Below are 27,314 nucleotides of genomic sequence, written 5' to 3'. Positions count from 1 at the left end.
AAAACCACAGAGGCGTCTTGTTCAGCGTGCTGTCAAACCTACACTAGCAAGGAGATCGGGCTGAAACTATAGCTACAAGCTATCCAAGGATGGTACTATAGAATGTCACCTCAAGGTAGGCCTAGTGGCGTCATCTCTTGGTTAGGCCGGAAACTTATCAATCCACCCTCGTACACGTCGCGCATTCGACATAGAAAGTAAATTACAATGGCTACATGTTAAAACAATATTGTTATCACATAATTTGTGACGGAAAAAATTTTATTTAATAAAATCGTCACCACCATCCCCATGTAAAAACACCTGTCAACACCACCCGCCCCTCTCTGAGCGAAGGTCCTATATTTAAACTTGTTTCATTTATAGTCCATTTATTAACAAAACTGTTTAATGAAATAAACAATGTGAAATAATTTTCACTTCAATCTAAATACTTATTGCTGAATTATTACAACAAAAAATATATTTATGTTAAAACAGTCACTGGCAATAATGAGTTAAAGTTAACCGACAACTAATATTCATTGATTGCATTTCAGTCAGTAATAATTTACAGGCATATGGCATAGTTATTTTGGAAACTTGTCCAGAACTTTTACAACTATTACACCATCCACAATATCCCAGTCTTCCACATTTGTTACACACATCTACTTCACATTGGTCACTTGATACCATTAAACGCTCTACTAGCATCATGCTTGCACCATAACCTATTAAACAGTCACGTTCCATTTCACCCAATCGTAAACCTCCATCTCTACTTCTACCTTCAGTGGGTTGTCGTGTCAATACAGCTCTAGGACCTCTTCCCCTAGCATGCATTTTATCTTGCACCATATGCTTCAGTTTTTGATAATAAATAGGTCCTGAGTAAATATAGGCTTCCATAGCTTCTCCAGTTATTCCAGAATAAAAGACGTCTTTACCTACAAAGGAAAATCATTCACCTAATTAATAGAGAATGTTCTTCAAGAGTTATAAAAATGTTTCTGTTAACAGAAAATACTATTACAAACACATGTAGGTACTAATTGCAAGATTAACAAGAATAATGGAAGTATATAGAGAAGCAGCATGGAAGAGTAAATAAAAATGAATCCAAAAAACTAACTGAAAAAGGGTGTGAGGTAGGGATGTAGGTTAAATACGAATACTTGTATTTATGAGTAACTTTTAGAAGAAAAAATGAATAAGAGAGGGTGAGATAATAGAAGCAAACACAATATTGCTGTGATAGTGACAAACTTCGAAACGTTGACACAGATTGTAAGGGTATTAGAAAAATATTCAGAGAAAAAAGGATTAAAATTGAACAGCGAGAAATAAAAAATAATCAAACTTGGGTAGGTTAAAGCAAAAAGAGAAACAAAAACAAAGATATAAAATGGAAAAGCAGGAAACAGTTTTAAATATACATATTTATGATAAGCTTTTTGGAAAATAATTATGACAATATACCCATAAACAATCAAAAACTAATGCAATTATTGGAAGAATATGTAGGATTGAGCGCAAATTATTTAAAGACAAATAATATTATTTGAAAGGCTAATTAGAGGTATGTAAAGTTTTTATCGTAGTAGAACTGGGGATAGAAATAGAATAAACATTTTTAGAACATATACAAAAAATATATAAAATGGATACTGAATTTAATAACAATACACCTGCAGCATCGGTGTTTTTTTTCTTTTATTGTTTATTACAACAAAAGATATACATTCACTACATATAAACACAAAACGCTTTAAACATTAACAACTGACTGTAATGATACATAGATTACGGACAAACGCTATTACCCGTAAGCAAACTAATGTACCAACCCAAAGAAAATCTAAAATAAAATTTAAATTACGAAAGAATGTCCATGCCTCCCAACTGCCCATCCCTCCCTTACTTCTCCTATATTTATTTTTGCTGTATTCGGCTAATGTGTGAGATTGATTTACATATATTTAAATGTTCTTTGTCATAATTATTGTAGTGGACGTCAGTCCGTCATTTTCACTGTATAAATAAATAAATAAATATCAATTTCACTTTTAACGACTTGCAAAGATTCTCGTGTTCAGCAAATTTTAAACGCGACTACATGGTGCGGCAGAATACGCAGATCTAGGAATATTACTGAGCATAAACTTCTATATTAAACCATTTTTGCTTTATAAAATTTATATTTATCGAAAATAATTTTGTCGCTTTGATTAAAGTTTTTAAAATTAAAGATTGTAAAAAATTACCTTGATAATTAAATCCATGTCGAATTAATTCCTCGCTGACATCGGAAACTTTCGAACCTTCAAAAGCAGTACCATAATGAAATTTTCCCTCCATTAATCCTGCTTTTCCTGCAAGGAGTTCTATTAATTTTCCCACCGTCATCCGCGATGGATAACCATGAGGATTCATAATAATATCTGGACAAATTCCATATTCATTAAAAGGCATGTCTTGTTGTTCAACAACCAATCCTATAACACCTTTTTGACCATGCCGAGAACTAAACTTATCACCAATTTCGGGGCGACGAGTTTGTCGAAGCAAAACTTTGATAAGACCTGCATCTTCTTCATTTGTAGAAACTAACACGCGCTCTATGTAACTAGGTTCGACATTACGATAAGCCACTGGAGTTTCTTTGTATTCCACTTTATTTGTAGTATTACCAGGAACTGATGAAGTGATAGGCATCGACTTGTTTATTAATATTTGCCTACAAGGAAAATTAAAATAACTTTTGTAATTATTGCACTTCCATGGTAAACAGTCTCTATTAAACATATGGCAAATAACTTTTGCTGATAGAGGTCCAAAAACTCGCTATAAGTACAAGTAATCTGCAGAGAAATGTTTTGTTTGGTAATGGTAGAGGTAGAGATTAGTGCACATCTCTTCGCTTTCTTGAAATTTTGGTACATTTTTGGTACTATTTGTCATGCTAATCAAGAATATACGGGGTGTGTCATTAAGACCGAATCAATCTGTAGTATACTTACGGTTCAAAATATGCAAAAATGTTTCAATAAAAATTGTGTAAAATTAAGTGCGTAAAAATATTTTCAAATATGGTGGACTTTCGGTTTTATAAGAAGTGTACCTTAACTTTGTTATTTTAAATGAAACCCCTTATACAGGGTTCCTCAAACTGAGTTATGCATTAGACGTTTTAGAGAAACTAAGCATATTAGAGATTTGAAAACTTGACAGTAAGAGAATCGAAAATGATCTTTTTAGCTCAAAAATTTTCAATTGTCGGCTACATACGATTATACTTGAAGTTGATGCCAACTTTGTTACTTTAAATGGAATAGTACATTTTTTACGACGAATTCGTAAGAAACACTAAATTTTAAAGTAACATTGATAACCAACCCAGAAGACGTGTTGTATGCTGCTAAAGGTTGGCCTATAACGGGCCACCACTGTTGAGTACACAGTACAGTATGTGCGCACTATGAAATACCTCGGTGTGTGCGTAGGAGAAAGGTTGGCTTTTCGGTCACACCTAGAAGCATTAAAGGACAAAGTGCTAATAGTAGTAGAGCCCCTGTGAATAATACTGTGCACGGAGTGGGGGCTAGGCAAGCGGGCTGTCTGCTGTATGTTCAAAGGCCTACTACTGCCTACTACTGCGTATGCCATGTACGGATCAAGCGTTTGGCACCAGGCGCTACGTACGGTGGTGGGAAGGGCATTTATGAGACGATGTGAAAGGGTGACACTCTTGGCGTGCTTGAAGGTGTGTCGAACCGTCTCCACCGATGCGATGCAGGTGCTCATGGGAGAGATCCTATGGGTGCTAGAGGCAGAGAGGCGGGCGCTCATTTTCAAGGCGAAGCGTGGAATACCGACGGAGCCCGGCGACGTCAGCAATGATGGCATTGTCGGCCAATCGACAGCAGGAGTGCGCAAATAGATAGAGAGAAGGATGACACGGAAGTGGCAAGACGGGTGGGACCTGTCGGTAAACGGCCGCCACACACCGCTTCATTCCAGACGTTCGCACTATAAGGTCGAGCAGATGGATTGATCCGAGCTGGCTGCAAGGTACTTGATACATGGTAGCATGAATGGGTTCTTGAGAGAATCGTACTACTGCGGCTCACCATTGGCTCTCAAGGCCACCCAGGACACAGATATACCTAGTACTGGCGAGTGGATTTACCATAACATGATAAGGAGCTGCACGTTAAATACTCGATATCTATCGCACAAGTACGTGGCCTTTGGAAGCTTGTTTAGCTGCTCCAAACTCAACGGCGTGTGACAGTGCTTCACTTTGGTTCTTATGGCGTGCTAATCTAACTTACTGTAGTTCGCCGTCCCTAACTCCGTCGATAAATGTTTGCACTGCCAGTTAGTCTATGAACTCTTGAGGGGCAGAGGGGTAGGCTACTCTTACCAGGTTGCGTCTGATGTACCTGCTGTAGATGTTTATCGCCATATCTCATTTCTAGACAATTGACAAGATGGTGGAAGTCATATTGTTGAGACTTGGGCATTCTTTGGAGTATATTCAACGTCTCTCCTCGTAAACAAATTATTAGCGCTGTTGCTTTCTTTAAATCAGTCCATGAATTTGCCTCTGCCGCTACTCCAAACTGCTTCAGGTATACAGACCACGAGATCTTTCCTTCAAAAGTTGGATGGCTTTGCACTGGGATTTTCGACTCTTGCAGTAGAGGGTAGCTTTAGCTTTTCAATATCTTCTTTTATTTCTTCTATCTTTTCCATCTTAACTTCCCTTTTTTATATGTCTTGTATCTCCTTTTCCATTTCATTTCTAATATGATTTATTTGATCCTCCATTCTGGTATTTATTGCTTTCTGTACTGCTTTCAACTCTTCTTTCATTTCTTCCTGACCTTTTTTCGTTTCTTGTTGAGATGATTTCAATTCTTTTGTCCTATTTTCATGTTATCTTGTACTGTTTTCAATTCTTGTTTCATTTCTTCCTGGCCATTCTTCGTTTTTTCTTGTGCCTCTTTCGTTTTATATTTCATTTCTTTTTGTTCCAAGTCCATTCCTTCTTGTCTTTTTTCCATTTTTTGAGTCACTTCTGCCATCATTGTCATTAGTGTTTTTATTTGTTCCTCCATTTTAGCTTCGGTAGCTCTGGTCGTAACAGGCATGTAATATCTCGAATTCTTCTAGAAAGTTCGATAAAAATCTTTGATTTTAGTAAAATCATTCTTATTTCTTCGGGAGCTTTCCAATGATGTATCGTTTGTTGGGGTGAATCACAATCGGCCAAATGTTACAGAAACTTTGGTGGAACTCTTCGATAATGTCAGATTCGCTCTTGACTTGTTAGGGTTACTCGCAGTCAATGGAAACTTCCAGAAAGTACGATGAAATTCTTTAGTGATGTCAGATTCTTTTTTCGTTCTTCGAGAGCTTTTCAACGATGTATCACTTTTTAGGATTTCTCGCAACAAACGAAAACATCCAGAAAATTGGCTGATGAACACTAGAATATTCGATGAAATTCTTCAAAATTCTCCTATCCTAATTCTCTTCAGTCTTCTACCACACACCTGATACCAAATATCACATAGTTGAACACCTCGCATTTTATTACCTTTATTTAACAAATCACTCACTAATTAACACTCCTGTTATTAATTAGTTAACAATTCATCACTATATGAATACCAAGGAAGGGGTCACTCCGAAACTAGAATTTATCTACTATATTTGTTTGGTGTTACAAAGACATTTCTTAGTTTATGTTTATTTTTAGTATAATTCTTAGGTTTATTAGGTTATTCATCTCCTTTCATTTGTATATTTTGTAAATAGATGTTCTTCCCTGGTCGTAAATGCAATTCTTACGACCAGCTAAACTAAGTTTATTATCTGGTTTGCCCAGACATCATTTCTCGGAGNCATTTTTTTATATATTAATATTTTTTTCAATATGTGGTCTGCTAACTCTACATGAAGTTAGCAAGACATCTAATACTTTTTGAAAAACGAGAACGACAAGCTTGAGGCACTGATGTACGCTATCCGTTATGCAGGTTCACTATACATTATCAGTGCCTGGAGTTTTTAAAATTATCAAGAGAGGGGTCACTCCGAACCTAGAATTTATCTACTATATTCATGTATATACATATATAAGACATGTCACTTAATTTTATTTTTTCCTTTTTAGTTCACGTTTTTTTTAAATAAAAGCTTAATATCACAATATTGCATTGTCACGGGACGTCCATTACTTCTTCGAAGTGATTTCACCAAATTAGTAAACCGGCGGCATACCGCCACCACGAACAATACTCATATATATACATATATAAGACATGTCACTTAATTTTATTTTTCCTTTTTAGTTCACGTTTTTTTTTAAATAAAAGCTTAATATCACAATATTGCATTGTCACGGGACGTACATAAGTATGCTAAATTTCAGCTCAATCGGATAACCAAAAGTGGTCGAAAAATGGCTTGAAAGATTTGACGCGGACAATTTACATACGCACATTGCAAGTTAAATAAAAGCTTGTAAAAATAAAGGTACTTTACCCCTGAGCAAAAATTATATTTTTTAACATAGATCACATATCACTGCAGAAAAATTAATATTTGATTAGTCTAATTTGGGTTTTAGACCAAGCAAAACTTCTTATCAAGAATAACTCTTTTACAAAACCAATAACAAGCTTCCCGTATGGTGCCAACTACAATGTAAATCATATATTTTCTTGATTAACATAACAAATAGTACATATTAAAATTTCAAGAAAATCTGAGGTGTATATTTATCATTACCCTTTGTTTATGTAACAAACACCAAAAACGCATAATTCTACGTAACGTTTAGAAACTTAAAATGCTTTTCAATACTAAAAGTGTTATCGTCAATTAGGGACTCAGTCAATAACCGAGAATGAAGAATTTTGGGCTTTTAGTGTTTATTTAATTATTAGTTCCACAATGGATTTTCTTAATTGTATGTTTATGTGGTTAAATTTAATGATTCCGTCATCAACTTTTTTGATTTGAAAGAGTATTTTCTTTGTTTAAAAATAATATCAGTAATATAGGAAATTTACCTGTTTTCTACAAGTTCTCCAGGAGCTACTATCCCATCATTATCTAATACTTGATGTTTCCAAATAGGCTTATTTGTCATAGTATCAATAACGGGCCCCTGTACTCTATCAAATGTTTGATTGGCATATCGTTTCATCACACATTTTGTATTCTTATACACTAAACATCTTCCGAAACCCCTATCTATGGAGGCTTTGTTAATAATCAAGGCATCTTCAATGTCATACCCACTGTAACTCATAACAGCAATAGTACCATTTTGACCTGCAGGCAATTTATCAAAATGTGTCAATTCAATCGATTTAGTTTTCACCATAGGAGCTTGGGGATAAACCAGATTATAAAGAAGAGTGTCCATGCGATTTTTCTGATTATAACCTATTGAACCCATGGCTTGTTTACCCATGGCGCATTGATATGTATTACGGGGTGATTGATTGTGGTGAGGATATGGAATCAAACCCGCGCAAACGCCTAATATAGTGAATGTTGCTATTTCTAAATGAGTTGTCTGGAGAGTTATGTCTCTTTCATAACACGCAATTAAACTATCATTTTCTTCATTCACGTCCAGAAATTCTATTAGCCCTGCAATTTTATAAAATATAATTTTAAGCATTTTTAAAAATAAAATAAACAATGCATACATGGTACAGACAAAAACAACAAAATTTACAAAATGTTGATGACATGTAATATTTCATATTATGCTTCAAATTTCCACTTCAATATAGATTAATTATACACGAATAAGTATTCAAAAAACTAATGATTAAAAAAAATGAATTACCCATATGTAAAAAATCATCAAAAGTTCTCATTCCAATTCCTTTTTCCAACTTATTGATGTGATCTTCTGTAACCAAAGGAATTCCATCTTCTACAATTATATAAGGACGGCATAACCGGCCTCCATCAGAACTAATATAAATACATTTTTGCTGATGATTTGGATAAACTGAGATAAATTGAGAAATTTTTCCTTTCCTCCTCATCAATCTTACAGCTTGAATTAAACGTTTGTAATTCCTGATAACACCCAATATATTACCATTCAAAAATACTAAGTATATCTTTGAAGAACTTAGGACTTCAGTGCCTACTGTATTAATGTCTAAAACTCCAGAATTAATAGCCATACGTACAACGGGATATTCGTCTACTTCGGTAGTAATGTGCGTCATTAGAGCCAAATTTTTTACCAAACCACATGCTTCTCCTTCAGGAGTATCACTTGGGCATAACATTCCCCATTGACTCGGTTGAAGAGAACGAGGTCCAGAAACTTTTCGTGTTTTTTCAAACTGCGAATTTACTCTTGTCATCATACCAAGAGCAGAAATGTAGCTGAGCCTTGAGAGAACTTGTGTCACCCCTAACCGTTCCATTCGGAAACGTTTAATAGTCCAGTTTCCTGAAGAAATTGCAAATACAAGGCAATTTGTAATTAAATCGGAACGCATATATTTGATAACATCAAACTGTGTTGCCCGAATTTTTGGAATAGTTTTTTCAGCAATTGATTTCAATTCCCAGTTAAATCTTTTAAATGCATCTTCAAACATGAGCGATATTAAAGAGCCAGCTAATTCAAGACGCTTATTACCGTAATAATCACGATCATCAAGGAGTTTTTTGTTTACTTCAGCATCCATAACTCTGCGAATCATTAATGCCATATAGATCGATTTTGTTCGAAAATTAAACTCTTCTACTGGAACATGAGCTAAAACTGTTGTAGCCAACAAATCTCTTGCTTCATCAACAGGTGTTTTAACCTTACTGGCTGCAGTAACAAAACGCTTTGCAACTAGCTTAGATCCCAAATGTTTCAAAGCTGCAGTTTGAGTAAATATATCCAAATTATGGCATTCTTCTAAGGTAGACATAAATTTTTCCATGTTTGAAACACCAATAAGTTGGCAAATTTCCTGATCACTTGTAACTCCCATTGCTTTAAAAATTATAGAAATTGGAATAATTTCATTGAAAGCATTGTGTTGGAGATAATACTTATTTCCTTTTACAAACACTATAGTTCGAGATTTCTTTTCATGTGTTGAACTAGTAACAGTACACTGGATTCCAAATTTGCCCTCTTCAACAATCATTCTATTTTTAGATAATTGTTCTTGAATTAATATAACTTTTTCTTGCCCTTTAACAACAAAATATCCACCAGGATCTAATGGACATTCATTCATCTTAGCGAGCTCAAATTCTGATTTATTGCTCAAAACACAATTTGACGAACGCAACATAATAGGCATTCTACCAATTAACATTCCCGTTTTTGCAACTCGTTGATTTTCCCTCGTGTATTCAATATCAACTGTTATTGGTGCAGAATAGGTAAGATCTCGCAATCTACATTCATGAGGAGTTGTTTGTTTACTTATATTAAAACCTTCATCTACATCTGGAGTTCCAACATAAACATTAGTATATTTAAGATAGAATAGAGGATCAGCATCACAAGTTACTTTAGAATTGGCCTCAACTATTTTTTTGATTTCTACATTGATAAAATAATTAAATGAATCAATATGTTGCTTCACAAGGCCTTTGATTTTTAAAAATGCAGGAACCAATTTCCACTTTTCTTCAACCTCTTTAATCGGTAAGCGATATTGCGAAGGATCTCCAAATACCGTGGATAATGATTTACCTTTCATTGAATCTAAATATTCACCCATAACTTTTAATAAAATAAACAGATTACCATCAGAATGAATCTTAGAAGAGATTAAAAAATCGTACTATCACTACATTGGAACAATCTGCATCAAATGCAGAAAGATTAGCAATTAATATTTCTTCTATTTTGATCGGAAAAAATTTTAAAGAATTCTTTAAAGATAAACAACGGTTTTTAATTGTTATATTAGGCTAACAGTATAGGTTAATGAGTACCTAGACCATAGATATTCTAGATCAAAGACAACCATAGACTAATAAACAACTCTGGACATCTAGGGATAACAGATATGAGATATATAGCAGGATTTTTTTTCTAATTAAATTGCTGCAGCACATGTGCACTGTGCACGGCTTTGAGTTTATTTATAATTGGTTGCCAAGTGGTGCATTTAAGAAGTGTTATGGGACTTGGTCAGCAACAAGGGCTAACGCAGAAAATATTTTCGTAGGAAGGGGAGTTTCACAAAAGTAGTTACTTTTTTACAATTGAACTACACGCCCAAATTTGAATTTTACATTTTATGACGAAATAAAAAAAATTCTCATACATTTAGTACTTATAGTTATTATAATTCTTGGTATTAAAAATACAAAGAAATTTTATTGCGACTATAATGCAAAATCAATTCTTCAATAGGATAGGATTATTAGTAAATAGAAAGAATATTGTAAATGAATAAATACTGACTGATATGAAATGCCTACACAAGTATGAGAAACTAAGGGACAAAACCAACTATTAGTAGAGGGGTGAATGAGAAATTGGAAAAAGTATTGAACTTAGCAAAAATAAATTTACAATTATATTTCATTATCATCATAAGGTCGTCAGTCTTAAGACTGGTTGGACACGCAACGCCACTCCTTCCTACCCTGAGCTAATCCTCGCATTTCCCTAAAACTACAACATCCCACATCCTTAACTATTTGCGAACAGTAATCTAATCGAAGGTCTAGCTTTGCTCCTCTTAACTCCAGTTTCTGCCCCTAGTATGTCCCTGATTAGATGCCTGAAAAGGTGTCCTACAAACCTATCTCGCCTATTTTTTATTGACTTCCATAGAGTCCTTTGTTCTCCTATTCTTTCTAATACCTTTTCATTTCTAACCTTTTCTACCCACGTTATCCTCATCATCCGCCTATAACACCACATTTTGAAGGCTTCCAACCTTTCCTTTTCCGCCACGCTCACTCTCCATGTTTCGCACCCGTACAACGCCGTGCTCCAAACATACACCCTTAACAACCTTTTTCCAATTTCTAATTTAACCGTTTGCGAGCATAGAAGTGACTTCTTTTTATTAAAGACGACACGACTCTGCGCTATCCTCTGCTTTATATCCCTATTCCTTCCGTCTTGACTTATCTGTTTCCTAGATACTTAAAATCAGCCACTTCTTCTAATCTTTCGTCTCCTATCTTTATATTCGCTCTTTCCTTACTTTTTCTTCCCTTGTACACTAGTATTTTCATTTTAAAGGGTGTTCAAAATTTCGTTTATATATCGGACGGGACTTGAACCTTGACGAAACTCTTGTACAAACTAGAGTGGGTGGATCAGCTTGCAAGTTTCGATGATTTAGGGAACCGGACCATAGGTTCAACCATAATGGAGGGATTCTTAAAGAGAAACTAGACTAAGATAAGTCCCTAAAAGAGGGCAGCAGCTCTTTCAATACTCAGGGTGGTAGAGATCCATAGGATCGGTATGGCACCCTGATGCACTATACTGCGATGTGGAAGGCAACGGGAAACCACCACACTGATATCTCAAGAAAAACAAACCGAACTCTAATTATGGTGTCCTCTGGGGTAAAACACTACAGACGTAAACTAGTCCCCCATTCGGATGGGTGCAATATTTCACGAGTCGGATCAGTACTGTATGAAAATAAATAAAAGTAAAACTAAAATAGAGACGAAAAATTAGAAGAAGTAGCAGATTTCAATATCAAGGATGTCAGATAAGTCAGGACGGAAGGAGTAGGAGGAATATAAAGCAGAGGATAGCGCAGAGTCGTGTCGCCTTTAATAAAAAGAAGTCACTATGCTCGCAAACGGTTAAATTAGAAATTGGAAAAGGGTTGTTAAGGGTGTATGTTTGGAGCACGGCGTTGTACGGGTGCGAAACATGGAGAGTGAGCGCGGCTGAAAAGGAAAGGTTAGAAGCCTTCAAAATGTGGTGTTATAGGCGGATGATGAGGATAACGTGGGTAGAAAAGGTTAGAAATGAAAAGGTATTAGAAAGAATAGGAGAACAAAGGACTCTATGGAAGTCAATAAAAAATAGGCGAGATAGGTTTGTAGGACACCTTCTCAGGCATGAAGTTCTAGTCAGAGACATATTAGAGGCAGAAACAGGAGTTGGGAGGGGTAGAGGTAGACCTAGATTAGATTACTGTTAGCAATAGTTAAGGATGTGGGCTGTTCTAGTCTTAGGGATATACGAAGTTTACTCAGGATAGGAAACAGTGGAGGTACGTGTCCAACCAGTTTTGGAATTGACGACACTACGATGATGATATAATATTATAAAACTCATCAGTTTTACCTACTTCAAACTTTTCTTCTACTTCTTTACACATCTTATCAATCCACTGTTCCTTAGCTGCCCTACACTTCCTAATTATTTCCCACTTTATAGCTGTATATTTTTTTTGTCCTTCTTCGTCTGTCCTGTTTTTGTATTTCTTCTATTAACCCTACAATCTCGTTTGTTATCCAGGGTTACCTACTTTCGTTTTGTTTTAAGACGTAATACATCTGTAGTTGCTTACTTTAAGCACGTTTTAATGCAGTTCCATTATGTCTCTATGACCCTGTCATTCGTTTCTCCCGCCTCCTTTAATATTCGTCTGTCCTTGTACCTAGCCTATCACACGTTTCATTACATTTTAGCTTTTCTATGTCAATTTTTAATTTAAAACTACTCAATTGTTGTTTTTTTATATAATGTACGTAGGAATTGCTTGGTTCATGGGAATATATACTCACAATTAGGTTTTTTTTTTTAATTAGGTTATTTTATACATTAGTTGGCGGCTCTTTCTTCGTGATTTTTTCAGAAATGACATAAATTGTTTTATTTTACCCGTATATAGTAGTTCTAATGTGCGTAAATGTATAGAAAGTACGAAGTAGTAATTCTGTTGATTTAATAATGGAAATGTGCAGTCGGATTTTGGTACGTCGAAAGAAATGCAGAATTTGATATTTTCGTGAGAAATACAAAACTGTGAAATTAATCGACCAGCCATTGACTAAACGGCTTCGTAGTAGTCGAGAATTCTCACAATTTTATTTGTTTGACAAGAGACATTTACTTTTGTTTGTAAAAACTTAACGACAAAGTCTGGGCGCGTTAGAAGTCGACGTTCTGCAGCGCTTTCGTGGAATTTTTCACGAATATAATTAACAAAATACCGCAAAATTTAGTTGCACTGTTACGAAGATTTCAATTGGGCCCATTCGACTACCGCGACCGCGTCTATATTGCCGCTTCTTGTTTGTAAAACGGTGTATCTCCTGAAGTAGTTGCTGAAATGTTACCGTTAAATAAATAAATAAACAAACAAATAAAATGTGGCGAAGATTAGCAGAATTGCGGCGCTTTTTACATACTGGAGCGCAGAACATCCCGTGGGTGAAATGCGTCGATCCCGTTATTGGACGTATATTATTATTACTGGTCGTATATGCAACTTAAATGGACGCTTAGTGTCCGGTGAACTGTACAAAATAACCACATTGCATCGATTAAAGTTACTGTTCTTACTGGAGCGGTGCTTTTGAGGGGTCTGTTTGGCTCTACGTTGGAATGTTAAGAAGACAATGTCATGGCCGAATTGTGGTGCCCGGAATTCCGTCCAAGGAAACCCCAAAAAAAATCTAGACGTTTGCATAATCATACCTTTTCNAACAAATTAAATTTTAAGAAGAAAATTATTTATTTACACTAATTACTATTAAACTTAAAAACACTATTAAATTATTACTAAACTTCGGTAATTATTCTATTTATTTACACTACTGTTACTATTCACTGTTCTATTTATTTCACTTCTATCGCTGTCAATTTATCTCTTGATTCACTTCTGCAACGTCAATTTATTTCTCCTCCACTACGGCGATCGTCTCTTCCTTTTTATACTCCTTTGCCTCCTTTCGGGAACATTCTCCAGCCGTCCAGAGAAGTCTCGTTTTCTTTGAACGGTTTAATTGCTTTCCCGGAACGCAGGTACGACAAACGGTTACAGATACAGCGCAAATGAAGAAAAGCGCCCGCGGCTTGTCGGCGAATCGATAAGCCACTCACACACACGTATGCCCGATCGCACACAATCACGCTCGTGGTCGCTACAATACCATATATGAAATAGACGTCACCAATGGATATAGGTACATCTTTAAACAGCTTGCCGTATTATTACCTATCTCATATACTGCATCTATCAGCCCGCCTCCGGCGGTCAAGGCCTAGTAACCATACAATTACGTCACTGATGCCTATACATCTTCAAAACTAACCTAACCAAACAATAACGTTACTCATGCATATACATCTCCAAGCAGCCTGCCTATCATTGCCTATTTTATATATTAAGTTCATCTGCCGTAGCAAGCTCAGCGATAGTATTTACTATTACCAAATTTTGTTATAACGCGCGTCCGAACGTATACCAACCAGGCGTTGTTACCATTGATAAATTCATTTTATTGTGTAGAATTTCAATTTAAACATATACATACAATTCAATACAGTCCCGACAATAATTGATAAATTTTAATTGATTTTATTTATTTATACAGAATTTTTTTACCCCTACTACTGTCGCAAAAAAATTCCAAGTATTATCTAGTCAAATAGTTACAATATATCGTTTTCAATATTCATCATTTTGAATTTAAAAAACAATGTGGGAGAAGAAGAATAATTAACAATTTAACTTACAATTAATTTTCCTGTATATTGTCTGTGAACTAAATTATTTGTCTACATTTGCTACAGAATTGAATTTGTTCAATTATATTTATAACAATAATTAAAACATTTGGATATTGTTTTATCAACGCCTACGGCGATGGTTCNTTTTTACCCCTACTACTGTCGCAAAAAAATTCCAAGTATTATCTAGTCAAATAGTTACAATATATCGTTTTCAATATTCATCATTTTGAATTTAAAAAACAATGTGGGAGAAGAAGAATAATTAACAATTTAACTTACAATTAATTTTCCTGGATATTGTTTCTGAACTAAATTATATTTCAATGCACTTGCTACAGAATTGATTATTTTTAATTATATTTATGAGAATAATTAAAACATTTGGATATTGTTTTATCAACGCCTACGGCGATGGTATTCTGTTCTTAACATCTGGCTAATGCGAACCTTTCAAAAAGCTTCAAGCATTTTGTTAAAACTTCCGAATCGCGGCTTTTTTGAAAATGCAACCTTTTTTTGCTGGAAATGACGTAAAATGGCCTAATTATGAAAAACTTACATGAAATAATCCGGGAGAGGGTCCTTTTGAACGCTTTTTTTGCAAATTAATATTTGTAGATCACACGTCAAAGTTCACACCTCATTTTCATAGTCGCCACTTTAATTTTCATTAATAATTCAACTCCTGTAGTACGGGTTTTAGTTAGAGATGGTGTATTTATAAGAAACTGATAAGAAAACGTCGAAGGAAAGGTGTTTTAATGTTTTTTCGGTGCAAGTAAGTGTTTTATAGGTATACAACCTAACAAATTTCATAGTCATTTATCATACGTCATAGTCATGTCTAGTCTGCCGTTTCTGAGTTCGCCTCTAGGTACAGTTTAAGTTTCGTTCACTTAAAAAGTGATATCTACTGAGCAGTTGTTTTTAAAATAAATTTACAAATAGGTACATACTGTTCCAATTTGTAAAAGGTGCAGGTATCATATATGTATAGGTTTGGATATGTATTAGTGACGCTAAAAATACCCTCCCCCGGATTTTTTCATAATTAGGCCATTTTACGTCATTTCCAGAAAAAAAAAGTTGCATATATTATTTGTCGTCAGATTTACTTGATTAAAGGTCTCTCACGTTTTAAAAAATTCAACCTCTAAAGGGGTTTGGGTCATAATGTGTTTGTGGTTGAATTTACTTTAAACTTTTTATATATGCTGTTTGATATTATTAATCAAATAAAGAGGTTGCAAAGTGGGGCATATTTTATTTGTATTCGGATTTACTCGAAGGTTGCTCATTGTTGAAATTAAGTAAATCCATATTTTGACAATTTTTAAAAATCAACCCTGAAGGATGAAATGTTGTTGCTACGTTTGTATTTGAAATCTAAGATGGCGACATTACATAAAATTGAAACGTTGTAAGGGTGAATTGGGAGTTAAAAGGTTTTACAGAGAAACAATATTAATTTCTGCGAGCGCAAAGCCAAGGGGAAAAGCTAATATTATAATAAAATAAAATGTACTGGTTTTCCATTTTCTTTTACAATACACTTCATACATTTTTTTTTACCGGTATTCTCAGTAATTCTTAAGAGAACACAAAAATGTGTTTTATTACAATTTCTATATGGCCAATGCATCTGATTGTAATTCATGACTAAGTTGAGTCTGAAGGTTAGATAATTTATCCTTTAACATAGCAACCCCCATGATAACAATATTCTCTGGTTTTAAAGCTCCTGAAGATTCGACATTAAAGAAAAATTTATTTGGTTTAGCTTCCCAATTGAACTCTGCTTCATCTACAAAACAGCACAATAAATAGTATTTTAAATTAACTGACACAGTAATGCATACATTGATCATCATCCAATTCAGTATATTCACTTTTTGGTCATTCATCTGGTTTGGGGTACAGAGTGTGTTTCATTATATTATCAGGATCATACTCAAAACTAACACCTGCTGTAGGATTCCACTTGGCATGCTCTTTTCCGAATCCTTAAATACAAACATTTTTGATTACTACACATCTTAAATTTAAACATTACCTTTTTTTGCATATGCTCTCATTTTTAATTCTTGACCTTTGCGTAATTTAATTATTAAAATTTCATCTGTTTCTCCATACTCTGATGAATCATCATCTCTATGCTTTGATGTAACAGGAATAACACGGGGATCACTTGATTTTAAGTCTGCTGTGGTAACATGACGTGTTTGATCATCTGTACATTTGACATCTAAGGTAAATTCAACACTACATTCCTGGCAAAAAACTGTGTTTTCACCGGCTTCGAGTTTAATTTAACCATAACTATCCTATCGCGTTTTTGTAAATAACTTTCTACACTCTGCCCTGCTTTCCTACATATCATAATTCCTACCCCCTAATGACCTTCCACCAATCCGATATGTATTGTTCTAAAGTCTCCACTCCAGAAGTCTTCAGCTTCTGGTCAACGGACTTCACTAATGCCTACCTACTACATCTAATTTTAGTCTATACATCTCAACTTTCAAATTCTCTAATTTCCCTACTTGTCTCATTGTTCTAACATTCCACGTTCCGACTCATGAAATTAATGCACCTTCCCCTTTTGTACTTATTGATGACATCCCCCGAGGTAGTCCCCGCCCGGACATTCCAACGAAGGACTAGTTTCCGAGTGTTTTACCCCAGAGGACGCCATAATTAGAGTTAGGTTTGTTTTACCTGAGATATCAGTGTGGTAGTTTCCCGTTGCCTTCCACATTGAAGTGTTGTACATCAGAGTGCTATATCGATTCTCGTGATTTCTGTCACTCTGAGCACTAAAAAAGCTGCTGCTCTCCTTCAGGAACTTGTCTTAGTTTGGTTTCTCTTTAAGAACCCCCCTCCCATTATGGTCAATAGAAATAAGTCAGACGTAAGTATACCCGATCGTATATTCCTGAGGGATGAGTGTGCTGACACACCACGCGAAAATGCAAAACTGTTTGTAAGGTATTTTGCAGCGAAATAAACTCCTCGAAGCGTCATTGTACTTCAGATTGACGTATGTTGCCACGACGATGATGTAACCAGCGGGTTCGAGATTAGCGAAAACGTGTGCGTGAGATGAAAGATTTGGGGGTTGTGTTAGACACTAAGTTTTCGTTTATACCTCACTTCGACAGTCCGTTCTTACTAATGCATCGCAGATATAGAACCCTAAACAGAAATGCTTGTCGTCGTGACTTGAACATGTCAGACATCGCTTTCTCCGATCAGTCTCAAAATGCACTGCCCCATGTCTGTCTCATTATTAGACGACTGTTGCATTGAAGTTGAACGTCTGTACTCTGAAGTCACGCACGGTATTCGACTATATCTCGACTTTTTTCTACATAAATTATTAGTTGTCCTGCTTTGCTCAGTCGTATTACTTTTTATTTGGGTAAAAATTCCGAATCACGGCTTTTTCGAAAATGCAACTTTTTTTTTGGAAATGACGTAAAATGACCTAATTATGAAGAATTTACATGAAAAAATCCGAGAGAGGGCCTTTTTAACGCTTTTTTTGCAAATTAATATTTGTAGATCACACGTCAAAGTTGACAGCTACTATTAATTAAAAGTCGTTTCCTTTATCGAAAATAACTTTCTTCTTTTATAAAAAGCTTACACTACTATATTTATTGAAGAAATACAAGAAAACAATCAGAGGGAAGGTGTTTTAAACAATTTTTTATGTAAATAAACATTTTATGAACACATGACCTTTGCGAATTTCACAGTCACTAATAGTTGACGTGCGATAGGTAATAGTCACAGCCGACCGTATCACAATGGGAACTTATAATCACCATTCGAATGTTTCCGAATTCGTTTCTACAGTTTAAGTTTCGTTCGTTCGACATGATACCCGCTCAATTGTTGTTTTTTTATATAATGTACGTAGGAATTGCTTGGTTCATGGGAATATATACTCACAATTAGGTTATTTTATACCTACATTAGTTGGCAGCTCTTTCTTCGCGATTTTTTCAGAAATGACATAAATTGTTTTATTTTACACGTTTATAGTAGTTCTAATGTGCGTAAATGTATAGAAAGTACGAAGTAGTAATTGTGTTGATTTCTTTGAATGTATCGTTGAGGTGAAGTACATAATGGAAATGTGCAGTTGGATTTTGGTACGTCGAAGGAAATGCAGAATGTGATACTTTCGTAAGAAATACAAAACTGTGAAATTAATCGCCCCGCCATTGACACTAAACGGCTTCGTAGTAGTCGAGAATTCTCACAATTTTATTTGTTTGACAAGAGACATTTACTTTTGTTTGTAAAAACTTAACGACAAAGTCTGGGCGCGTTAGAAGTCGACGTTCTGCAGCGCTTTCGTGGAATTTTTCACGAATATAATTAACAAAATACCGCAAAATTTAGTTGCACTGTTACGAAGATTTCAATTGGGCCCATTCGACTACCGCGACCGCGTCTATATTGCCGCTTCTTGTTTGTAAAACGGTGTATCTCCTGAAGTAGTTGCTGAAATGTTACCGTTAAATAAATAAATAAACAAACAAATAAAATGTGGCGAAGATTAGCAGAATTGCGGCGCTTTTTACATACTGGAGCGCAGAACATCCCGTGGGTGAAATGCGTCGATCCCGTTATTGGACGTATATTATTATTACTGGTCGTATATGCAACTTAAATGGACGCTTAGTGTCCGGTGAACTGTACAAAATAACCACATTGCATCGATTAAAGTTACTGTTCTTACTGGAGCGGTGCTTTTGAGGGGTCTGTTTGGCTCTACGTTGGAATGTTAAGAAGACAATGTCATGGCCGAATTGTGGTGCCCGGAATTCCGTCCAAGGAAACCCCAAAAAAAATCTAGACGTTTGCATAATCATACCTTTTCATTTCTCCAAAAGAATCATAAGTTCAAATAAAATGTTTATTAGAAATACACAAACGAAAATCATTTTAGTGTTTAAGGCACTTTAACAATTGAACAATGTAATGCACTAAACTAAAATTAAAATTGTAAACTTGAACAATAACGTAAATTAATTAGTCTATCTTCACATAACACATATACAACCGAATATTAAGTAAAAAAAGAGCGAGCGTGTACTAATGTACACGCGTAAGAAGTAAAACTTATTTACATTGAATGTTCTAGTATTTTTTAGAAAAATTGGCTTAAACTATTGCATTAACTAATTACTAAACATCAGAAAAAATACTTTATTTAGAGCGGACGTGTGTAGAATAATGGTTCAGTTTAGTTAAGAACTTTTGTTCTCGCACCACACGAAAATGCAGAAGGGAATGACAAATCAAAACGAACAAACACAAATGCATATGCAATACATATACAGCACAGCGTAGGCGCGATATGCTAACAATTTGTCGAAATGGCAATCTTTTGGGATTATCGGTTGCTACTAGCAGGGTAGCTTCTGAAGCTCGTTAGAATGACTTCTTTTGGACATATCCAAGTGGACAAGTGGCGCGTGACCCATCCTAACGATACAGTATTCAGTTTTATATACTAGTAAATTTCCGTCCTATCGCCCATAAAGATGTTCCACTTCAAAAATGGTTTTTGGGGAAGAAACTAACTTATAACAAATTTAGAAAAAATAAAATTTTGAAAAAAATGCAGCCCGGCAAAATCTGACGGTGAACTAATTTTGTGGCGTACATAAATTGCCGATGGCCAAAAATAAATTGTGTATTCTGTCTGTGTGGTTATTGTATTTTTTTCTAAATAAGTGTTCAGCCAAATACCCTGTGAAATTTTCGTGTCTGTGTCCCAACTTTGGGATGTTTGATTTGGAATGCACAAAGTTGTAGGTATGATTCACCGTGAGATGTTGGTAATCGTGACTACTGAGGCAATCGTATGCTTTCCAGCAGTCTGACATGATTACTGTGCCAGGCAGAATTTTTTGTTTAATAACATCCAACAGTGTGTTGGATGTTCTGTCTGGCACAGGAATCATGAACAGCTTCTTAGAATTTCGTTCGAATCCACCGAAAACCCACTGACCCTCAACAACTCTACCTTGATTATATTTTATTTTTCCCATTTTGGTCTCTTCAATTTCTACAATTAGCCCTTCGCCGCCCAATTTTTCGCTAGTGTTCTCTATTGCCCAATTAACATAAACTTCCCTCAAATAACTATTCCAATCTACAACCGTTTCCGAACTCATGCCAAACTCGTTTTCCAAAAATTGGGTTTTCGGTGAATTCGTACAACATTCTAAAGCCACATAGTCACATATATCGTTAATTGAAAGGTTAGAATTACTAAAGAATGTGTTTTTCCGCAAGCTTTCCTTGAAATTACACGATGTTTTAAGTAGTTTCTTCCCCACCCGCATTTTATTTGTTTTTTGGCAGCGCCAAAAAAAGTCGGGGCTGAGGATGCACTGGTTCCTGCAGCTGGGGCATTCCTTTTGGCTAAGAATAACCCCATGCTGCTTTAAAAATTCCAATTTATCAATTTTTAAAAATGTTCTTAATGGAACAGTGCATCCCCCACAGCTTTCCATTTTGTAGTTTACTCAACTGAAAAAAAAAGGGGTTTATGTATACACTGCAGAATTTACAAGCGCCTTTATGGACTAGATGATATCTAAAGGGATTTTAGGTGACTCGAATCGGAAGCGGTAAACAAATTCTTTGCTTTCGTGTTTATAGCACAAAAATGCAATTATGGGAAGGAAACCCCCTATGTTGACTTTTTTTTACCACACAGGTATTGTTATTCCCATGTTTACGTTTTTCTGAAAACATTACATGGGGCATATGTACTTTACTACTCAATTGTTGTTTTTTTATATAATGTACGTAGGAATTGCTTGGTTCATGGGAATATATACTCACAATTAGGTTATTTTATACCTACATTAGTTGGCAGCTCTTTCTTCGCGATTTTTTCAGAAATGACATAAATTGTTTTATTTTACACGTTTATAGTAGTTCTAATGTGCGTAAATGTATAGAAAGTACGAAGTAGTAATTGTGTTGATTTCTTTGAATGTATCGTTGAGGTGAAGTACATAATGGAAATGTGCAGTTGGATTTTGGTACGTCGAAGGAAATGCAGAATGTGATACTTTCGTAAGAAATACAAAACTGTGAAATTAATCGACCCGCCATTGACACTAAACGGCTTCGTAGTAGTCGAGAATTCTCACAATTTTATTTGTTTGACAAGAGACATTTACTTTTGTTTGTAAAAACTTAACGACAAAGTCTGGGCGCGTTAGAAGTCGACGTTCTGCAGCGCTTTCGTGGAATTTTTCACGAATATAATTAACAAAATACCGCAAAATTTAGTTGCACTGTTACGAAGATTTCAATTGGGCCCATTCGACTACCGCGACCGCGTCTATATTGCCGCTTCTTGTTTGTAAAACGGTGTATCTCCTGAAGTAGTTGCTGAAATGTTACCGTTAAATAAATAAATAAACAAACAAATAAAATGTGGCGAAGATTAGCAGAATTGCGGCGCTTTTTACATACTGGAGCGCAGAACATCCCGTGGGTGAAATGCGTCGATCCCGTTATTGGACGTATATTATTATTACTGGTCGTATATGCAACTTAAATGGACGCTTAGTGTCCGGTGAACTGTACAAAATAACCACATTGCATCGATTAAAGTTACTGTTCTTACTGGAGCGGTGCTTTTGAGGGGTCTGTTTGGCTCTACGTTGGAATGTTAAGAAGACAATGTCATGGCCGAATTGTGGTGCCCGGAATTCCGTCCAAGGAAACCCCAAAAAAAATCTAGACGTTTGCATAATCATACCTTTTCATTTCTCCAAAAGAATCATAAGTTCAAATAAAATGTTTATTAGAAATACACAAACGAAAATCATTTTAGTGTTTAAGGCACTTTAACAATTGAACAATGTAATGCACTAAACTAAAATTAAAATTGTAAACTTGAACAATAACGTAAATTAATTAGTCTATCTTCACATAACACATATACAACCGAATATTAAGTAAAAAAAGAGCGAGCGTGTACTAATGTACACGCGTAAGAAGTAAAACTTATTTACATTGAATGTTCTAGTATTTTTTAGAAAAATTGGCTTAAACTATTGCATTAACTAATTACTAAACATCAGAAAAAATACTTTATTTAGAGCGGACGTGTGTAGAATAATGGTTCAGTTTAGTTAAGAACTTTTGTTCTCGCACCACACGAAAATGCAGAAGGGAATGACAAATCAAAACGAACAAACACAAATGCATATGCAATACATATACAGCACAGCGTAGGCGCGATATGCTAACAATTTGTCGAAATGGCAATCTTTTGGGATTATCGGTTGCTACTAGCAGGGTAGCTTCTGAAGCTCGTTAGAATGACTTCTTTTGGACATATCCAAGTGGACAAGTGGCGCGTGACCCATCCTAACGATACAGTATTCAGTTTTATATACTAGTAAATTTCCGTCCTATCGCCCATAAAGATGTTCCACTTCAAAAATGGTTTTTGGGGAAGAAACTAACTTATAACAAATTTAGAAAAAATAAAATTTTGAAAAAAATGCAGCCCGGCAAAATCTGACGGTGAACTAATTTTGTGGCGTACATAAATTGCCGATGGCCAAAAATAAATTGTGTATTCTGTCTGTGTGGTTATTGTATTTTTTTCTAAATAAGTGTTCAGCCAAATACCCTGTGAAATTTTCGTGTCTGTGTCCCAACTTTGGGATGTTTGATTTGGAATGCACAAAGTTGTAGGTATGATTCACCGTGAGATGTTGGTAATCGTGACTACTGAGGCAATCGTATGCTTTCCAGCAGTCTGACATGATTACTGTGCCAGGCAGAATTTTTTGTTTAATAACATCCAACAGTGTGTTGGATGTTCTGTCTGGCACAGGAATCATGAACAGCTTCTTAGAATTTCGTTCGAATCCACCGAAAACCCACTGACCCTCAACAACTCTACCTTGATTATATTTTATTTTTCCCATTTTGGTCTCTTCAATTTCTACAATTAGCCCTTCGCCGCCCAATTTTTCGCTAGTGTTCTCTATTGCCCAATTAACATAAACTTCCCTCAAATAACTATTCCAATCTACAACCGTTTCCGAACTCATGCCAAACTCGTTTTCCAAAAATTGGGTTTTCGGTGAATTCGTACAACATTCTAAAGCCACATAGTCACATATATCGTTAATTGAAAGGTTAGAATTACTAAAGAATGTGTTTTTCCGCAAGCTTTCCTTGAAATTACACGATGTTTTAAGTAGTTTCTTCCCCACCCGCATTTTATTTGTTTTTTGGCAGCGCCAAAAAAAGTCGGGGCTGAGGATGCACTGGTTCCTGCAGCTGGGGCATTCCTTTTGGCTAAGAATAACCCCATGCTGCTTTAAAAATTCCAATTTATCAATTTTTAAAAATGTTCTTAATGGAACAGTGCATCCCCCACAGCTTTCCATTTTGTAGTTTACTCAACTGAAAAAAAAAGGGGTTTATGTATACACTGCAGAATTTACAAGCGCCTTTATGGACTAGATGATATCTAAAGGGATTTTAGGTGACTCGAATCGGAAGCGATAAACAAATTCTTTGCTTTCGTGTTTATAGCACAAAAATGCAATTATGGGAAGGAAACCCCCTATGTTGACTTTTTTTTACCACACAGGTATTGTTATTCCCATGTTTACGTTTTTCTGAAAACATTACATGGGGCATATGTAGGTACTTTGCGGAATATTTAGGGGAAAGGGGGGGGGGGATTGTCTACTATGTAAATTTAAGTGCAAGTTAGATTAAGGTGACAAACAAGCATGTCCTTCCCTTCCCGCCCGAAATATTCGATAAAGTTTTAGGTAATACTGANGTAAATTCAACACTACATTCCTGGCAAAAATCTGTGCAAATACAATCCTGAAAATGATTACAATGAAGTGATAATGACAAAATTAATATTTAATAATGTACTCTAGGATATTGCAAACGTTGTACAACTTCATCAGAAACTAATGGAATAAGACCTATACGATGAGCAAGAAATTCATCACTTAGAACTGTTGAATTTGCTTCTAACTTCACCCAGTCGATTGCCAAAGTTGGTGTTTCAGCAATAAATACTCTTCGCATGCTATTTGCAACACTAAGAAGGTACTAAAATATAATTTAAAAGATCGAACAAACACAGAAACTAACCTTAATTCGGTGTCTTCAACGTAAAATTTCACATTTTCATCTGTTAAATCTGTTATATGTACAGAAGGTTGATTGGCATACGGCATGTTTGATTTTAATCATGTAAATATTCATATATTAATTAATATACGACAGATACGAAAATAAGTGATACGTTCATTGGTAATACACAATCACTGTAATGTAACAGATATATGTCACAATCATGTCACAATCGTCACAATAATAACTGTCTAACAGCTGTCTAACACAAGCGTCTACTCCTTGAATAGAGGTGGGGTCTAATGTATTCACAAATGAGAACAAACGTGTTGCCATTGGTCGGCTCGAATTTTCACCGAAGATTGTTTTGAAAATTTGAATCTGCCTAAAGTAACACTTAATGTAGAGTGTGATATTTTTCATTAAATTATTTAAACTAAATTTCGTTGTATTAATATTTGAAATCTAATCGATACTGACATTAACGGTAAGAAATGATGTTGACCGAGAGGTATGAACGGTTGACTTCTACGTCGCGTACTATAACTTTTTTCTACTCGACCCATAATTCACTAGCTACCATTTAAACGAAACCTCATTTTTTCTATTTGTTGAAGCAGGATAGTCGGTGTTTAACTTATACCAGCTTCTGCTGTACGCCAACTTAATATTGTACAGCTAGTTGATGATTTTTCCTTTAATAAAATTTACACCTTTTTTTTTTACTAGTTTTATTATTAAAGGATCGAGACTATTCACAATTAAAAATATGTACAACTATTGTAACTTAAATAACTAAACGCGTATTATTGAGAACCGTGCTTANATATTTCACAGGGTTGCAATTTAAACGAAACCTTCTTTTTTCTATTTTCAAATACTTTAGACAGTAAAGATGATCTTATATTAAAATAGTGAGCAAGTTTTGTTTTTTTCAATTAAACTTACTATTGACTCTAAAAACAACATTAGAATATTGTCGCATTTTTTGCATTGCATTTTTTGACATTTTAAACAGTATTTCCTATAATTTTTTTTTATTGGACCCATGTTTCACAAGGCATAAACGAGATCTTTTTTTACTTTCAAACACTGTGTAGTAAATGGACGAGTGTATATTAATATAGAGAGCAAGTTTTGTTGAAAGATTTTCCAATTAAATTTGCAGTTTTGCTGCAATGAGTATATTGCGTACTTTTTAAGCCATTTGACTCGAAAATAAAATGTATGATACAAATACATAAAACAAACGTTGCTATTATATTAAGTTATTTTAATAACAATAATGGTAAATGTATATAATGTAAATAAAAAAAACAGTTTAGACGTACGTTATTAGAAATGAAAATACAGATCTTTAATAAGCGTGAAAAAGGGTAGAAAATAAGTAAAAGTTAGAAAGCGAAGATTCCAGAAATAGTCATGATAGAATTAGATATGGAAAAAAAGTATAGGTACATGAACATATAAACAAATTCGGAATACATATGTACAATAAATTAGATATGGAATATAAAAATACAAAATTTACAGAACAAAAATTATATAAGACTGACAGGGGCGAGTTTGGCAATAAACGCTACATTTCGGCTTATCGATTCGCCGACTAGCCGCGGGCTCCTTTCTTCATGTGGGCCGTATTTGTAAGTGTGTGTGTCGTACCTGTGTTCTGGGAAAGCAGTTAAACAGTTCAAAGAAAAAATAAACTATCCGAATGCTTCCAGAAGGTTCCCGAAAGTAAACAAAAGTATTTAAAGGAAGAGACTATCGCCGAGAGGAGAAGAAAGAAATTGACAGTTGCAGAAGTGAATCCAGAAACAAATTGACAGTGATAGCAGTGAAATAAATAGCGCAGCGAATAGTGATATATCAACAGTAGTGTAAAAAAATAGAATAATTCATAACCTAAGTTTAGTAGTAATTTAATAGTGTTTTTAAGTTCTTTAATAATTAGTGTAAATAAATAGTTTTTGTCGTTATCAGTCTTAGAAGTTAATTTTGTTAAACCCACAAACATTACAATATTTTACTTACACTTTGTAAACAACCACTATTGGATCTTTGACCTTAAAATAATAGTGATAACCCACCCTGGCCCTAAATAAGAAAACGGTGGGCAAGGTGCTGCACAAGGTCAATCCATTACATACTGTGGGATGTTCTGAAACAATTTTTTTGTGGAAAATACTACAAATGACGCAGTAAACGCCATCTGTAGCGCGATGCTACATTTTAGGATTACGTTTGCTCCAACAAGGTCCACTTGTGTGGATATCTACTTGCTGAAAACGAATCCCGGCGTAGCCAACCTCAACGTGATAGACACGTTGGCTTAATCGAATAAAAAAATTCGAAGTGGTCTGTATTCTGTCGAAACTGCCAGACGCGGATCGCGATTTCGATCTTTTTGGATCTCATCAGCGCGTCGCAG

The 27,314-nt window shown here is 35.1% G+C and overlaps 2 protein-coding genes and 1 long non-coding RNA gene across 5 annotated transcripts in view; 1 reads left to right on the top strand and 2 right to left on the bottom strand.

Moving 5' to 3' along the window:
- Positions 1 to 299: 299 nt before the first annotated feature.
- LOC108741318 (DNA-directed RNA polymerase III subunit RPC2) lies at positions 300 to 9,976 on the bottom strand. 3 transcript variants are annotated; one of them, XM_025976244.1, is made up of 5 exons: positions 8,675 to 9,976; positions 7,859 to 8,482; positions 7,068 to 7,656; positions 2,247 to 2,719; positions 302 to 929 (listed from the first exon to the last, which is right to left on the bottom strand). In XM_025976244.1, the coding sequence occupies exons 1-5, from the start codon at positions 9,762 to 9,764 to the stop codon at positions 481 to 483; spliced, it is 3,225 nt and encodes a 1,074-aa protein (XP_025832029.1). In that variant the 5' UTR covers positions 9,765 to 9,976; the 3' UTR covers positions 302 to 480. The 3 variants fall into 3 exon arrangements, with proteins under 3 accessions (XP_025832028.1, XP_025832029.1, XP_025832030.1); XM_025976245.1 differs by having other exon boundaries at positions 305 to 929; positions 7,859 to 9,022; positions 9,082 to 9,173; XM_025976243.1 differs by having other exon boundaries at positions 300 to 929; positions 7,859 to 9,764.
- A 4,894-nt stretch (positions 9,977 to 14,870) lies between these two features.
- Positions 14,871 to 27,314, top strand: part of LOC108741313 — a 23,426-nt gene continuing 10,982 nt past the window's right edge. The window contains exon 1 of the long non-coding RNA XR_001938492.2: positions 14,871 to 15,494. This is a non-coding gene — a long non-coding RNA (uncharacterized LOC108741313). The remainder of the gene's footprint in view (positions 15,495 to 27,314) is intronic.
- On the bottom strand, positions 16,239 to 25,329 carry LOC108741311 (DNA-directed RNA polymerase II subunit RPB3). The gene is given in 6 exon segments (XM_025976248.1): positions 16,239 to 16,520; positions 16,576 to 16,719; positions 16,770 to 16,986; positions 24,596 to 24,622; positions 24,677 to 24,848; positions 24,902 to 25,329. Coding segments are annotated over 6 exon segments (825 nt in total). The 5' UTR covers positions 24,988 to 25,329; the 3' UTR covers positions 16,239 to 16,341.

This window comes from Agrilus planipennis, unplaced genomic scaffold (assembly GCF_000699045.2).
Source record: "Agrilus planipennis isolate EAB-ADULT unplaced genomic scaffold, Apla_2.0 scaffold288, whole genome shotgun sequence".
NCBI classification, from domain to species: Eukaryota; Metazoa; Arthropoda; class Insecta; order Coleoptera; family Buprestidae; genus Agrilus; species Agrilus planipennis.
The sequence above is the reverse complement of the archived record's forward strand: the minus strand, read 5'-3'. Positions and strand labels throughout refer to the sequence as shown.

Bases quoted from the DNA above. Each gene is read 5' to 3' on its own strand.
- LOC108741318 (XM_025976243.1), bottom strand. From the start codon at position 9,764: ATGGGTGAATATTTAGATTCAATGAAAGGTAAATCATTATCCACGGTA. The intron at 7,657-7,858 runs GTAATTCATTTT...ATAAAATTGCAG, and splicing joins TGATGATTTTTTACATATGG to GGCTAATAGAATTTCTGGAC. The intron at 2,720-7,067 runs GTAAATTTCCTA...TTTTCCTTGTAG, and splicing joins GGAGAACTTGTAGAAAACAG to GCAAATATTAATAAACAAGT.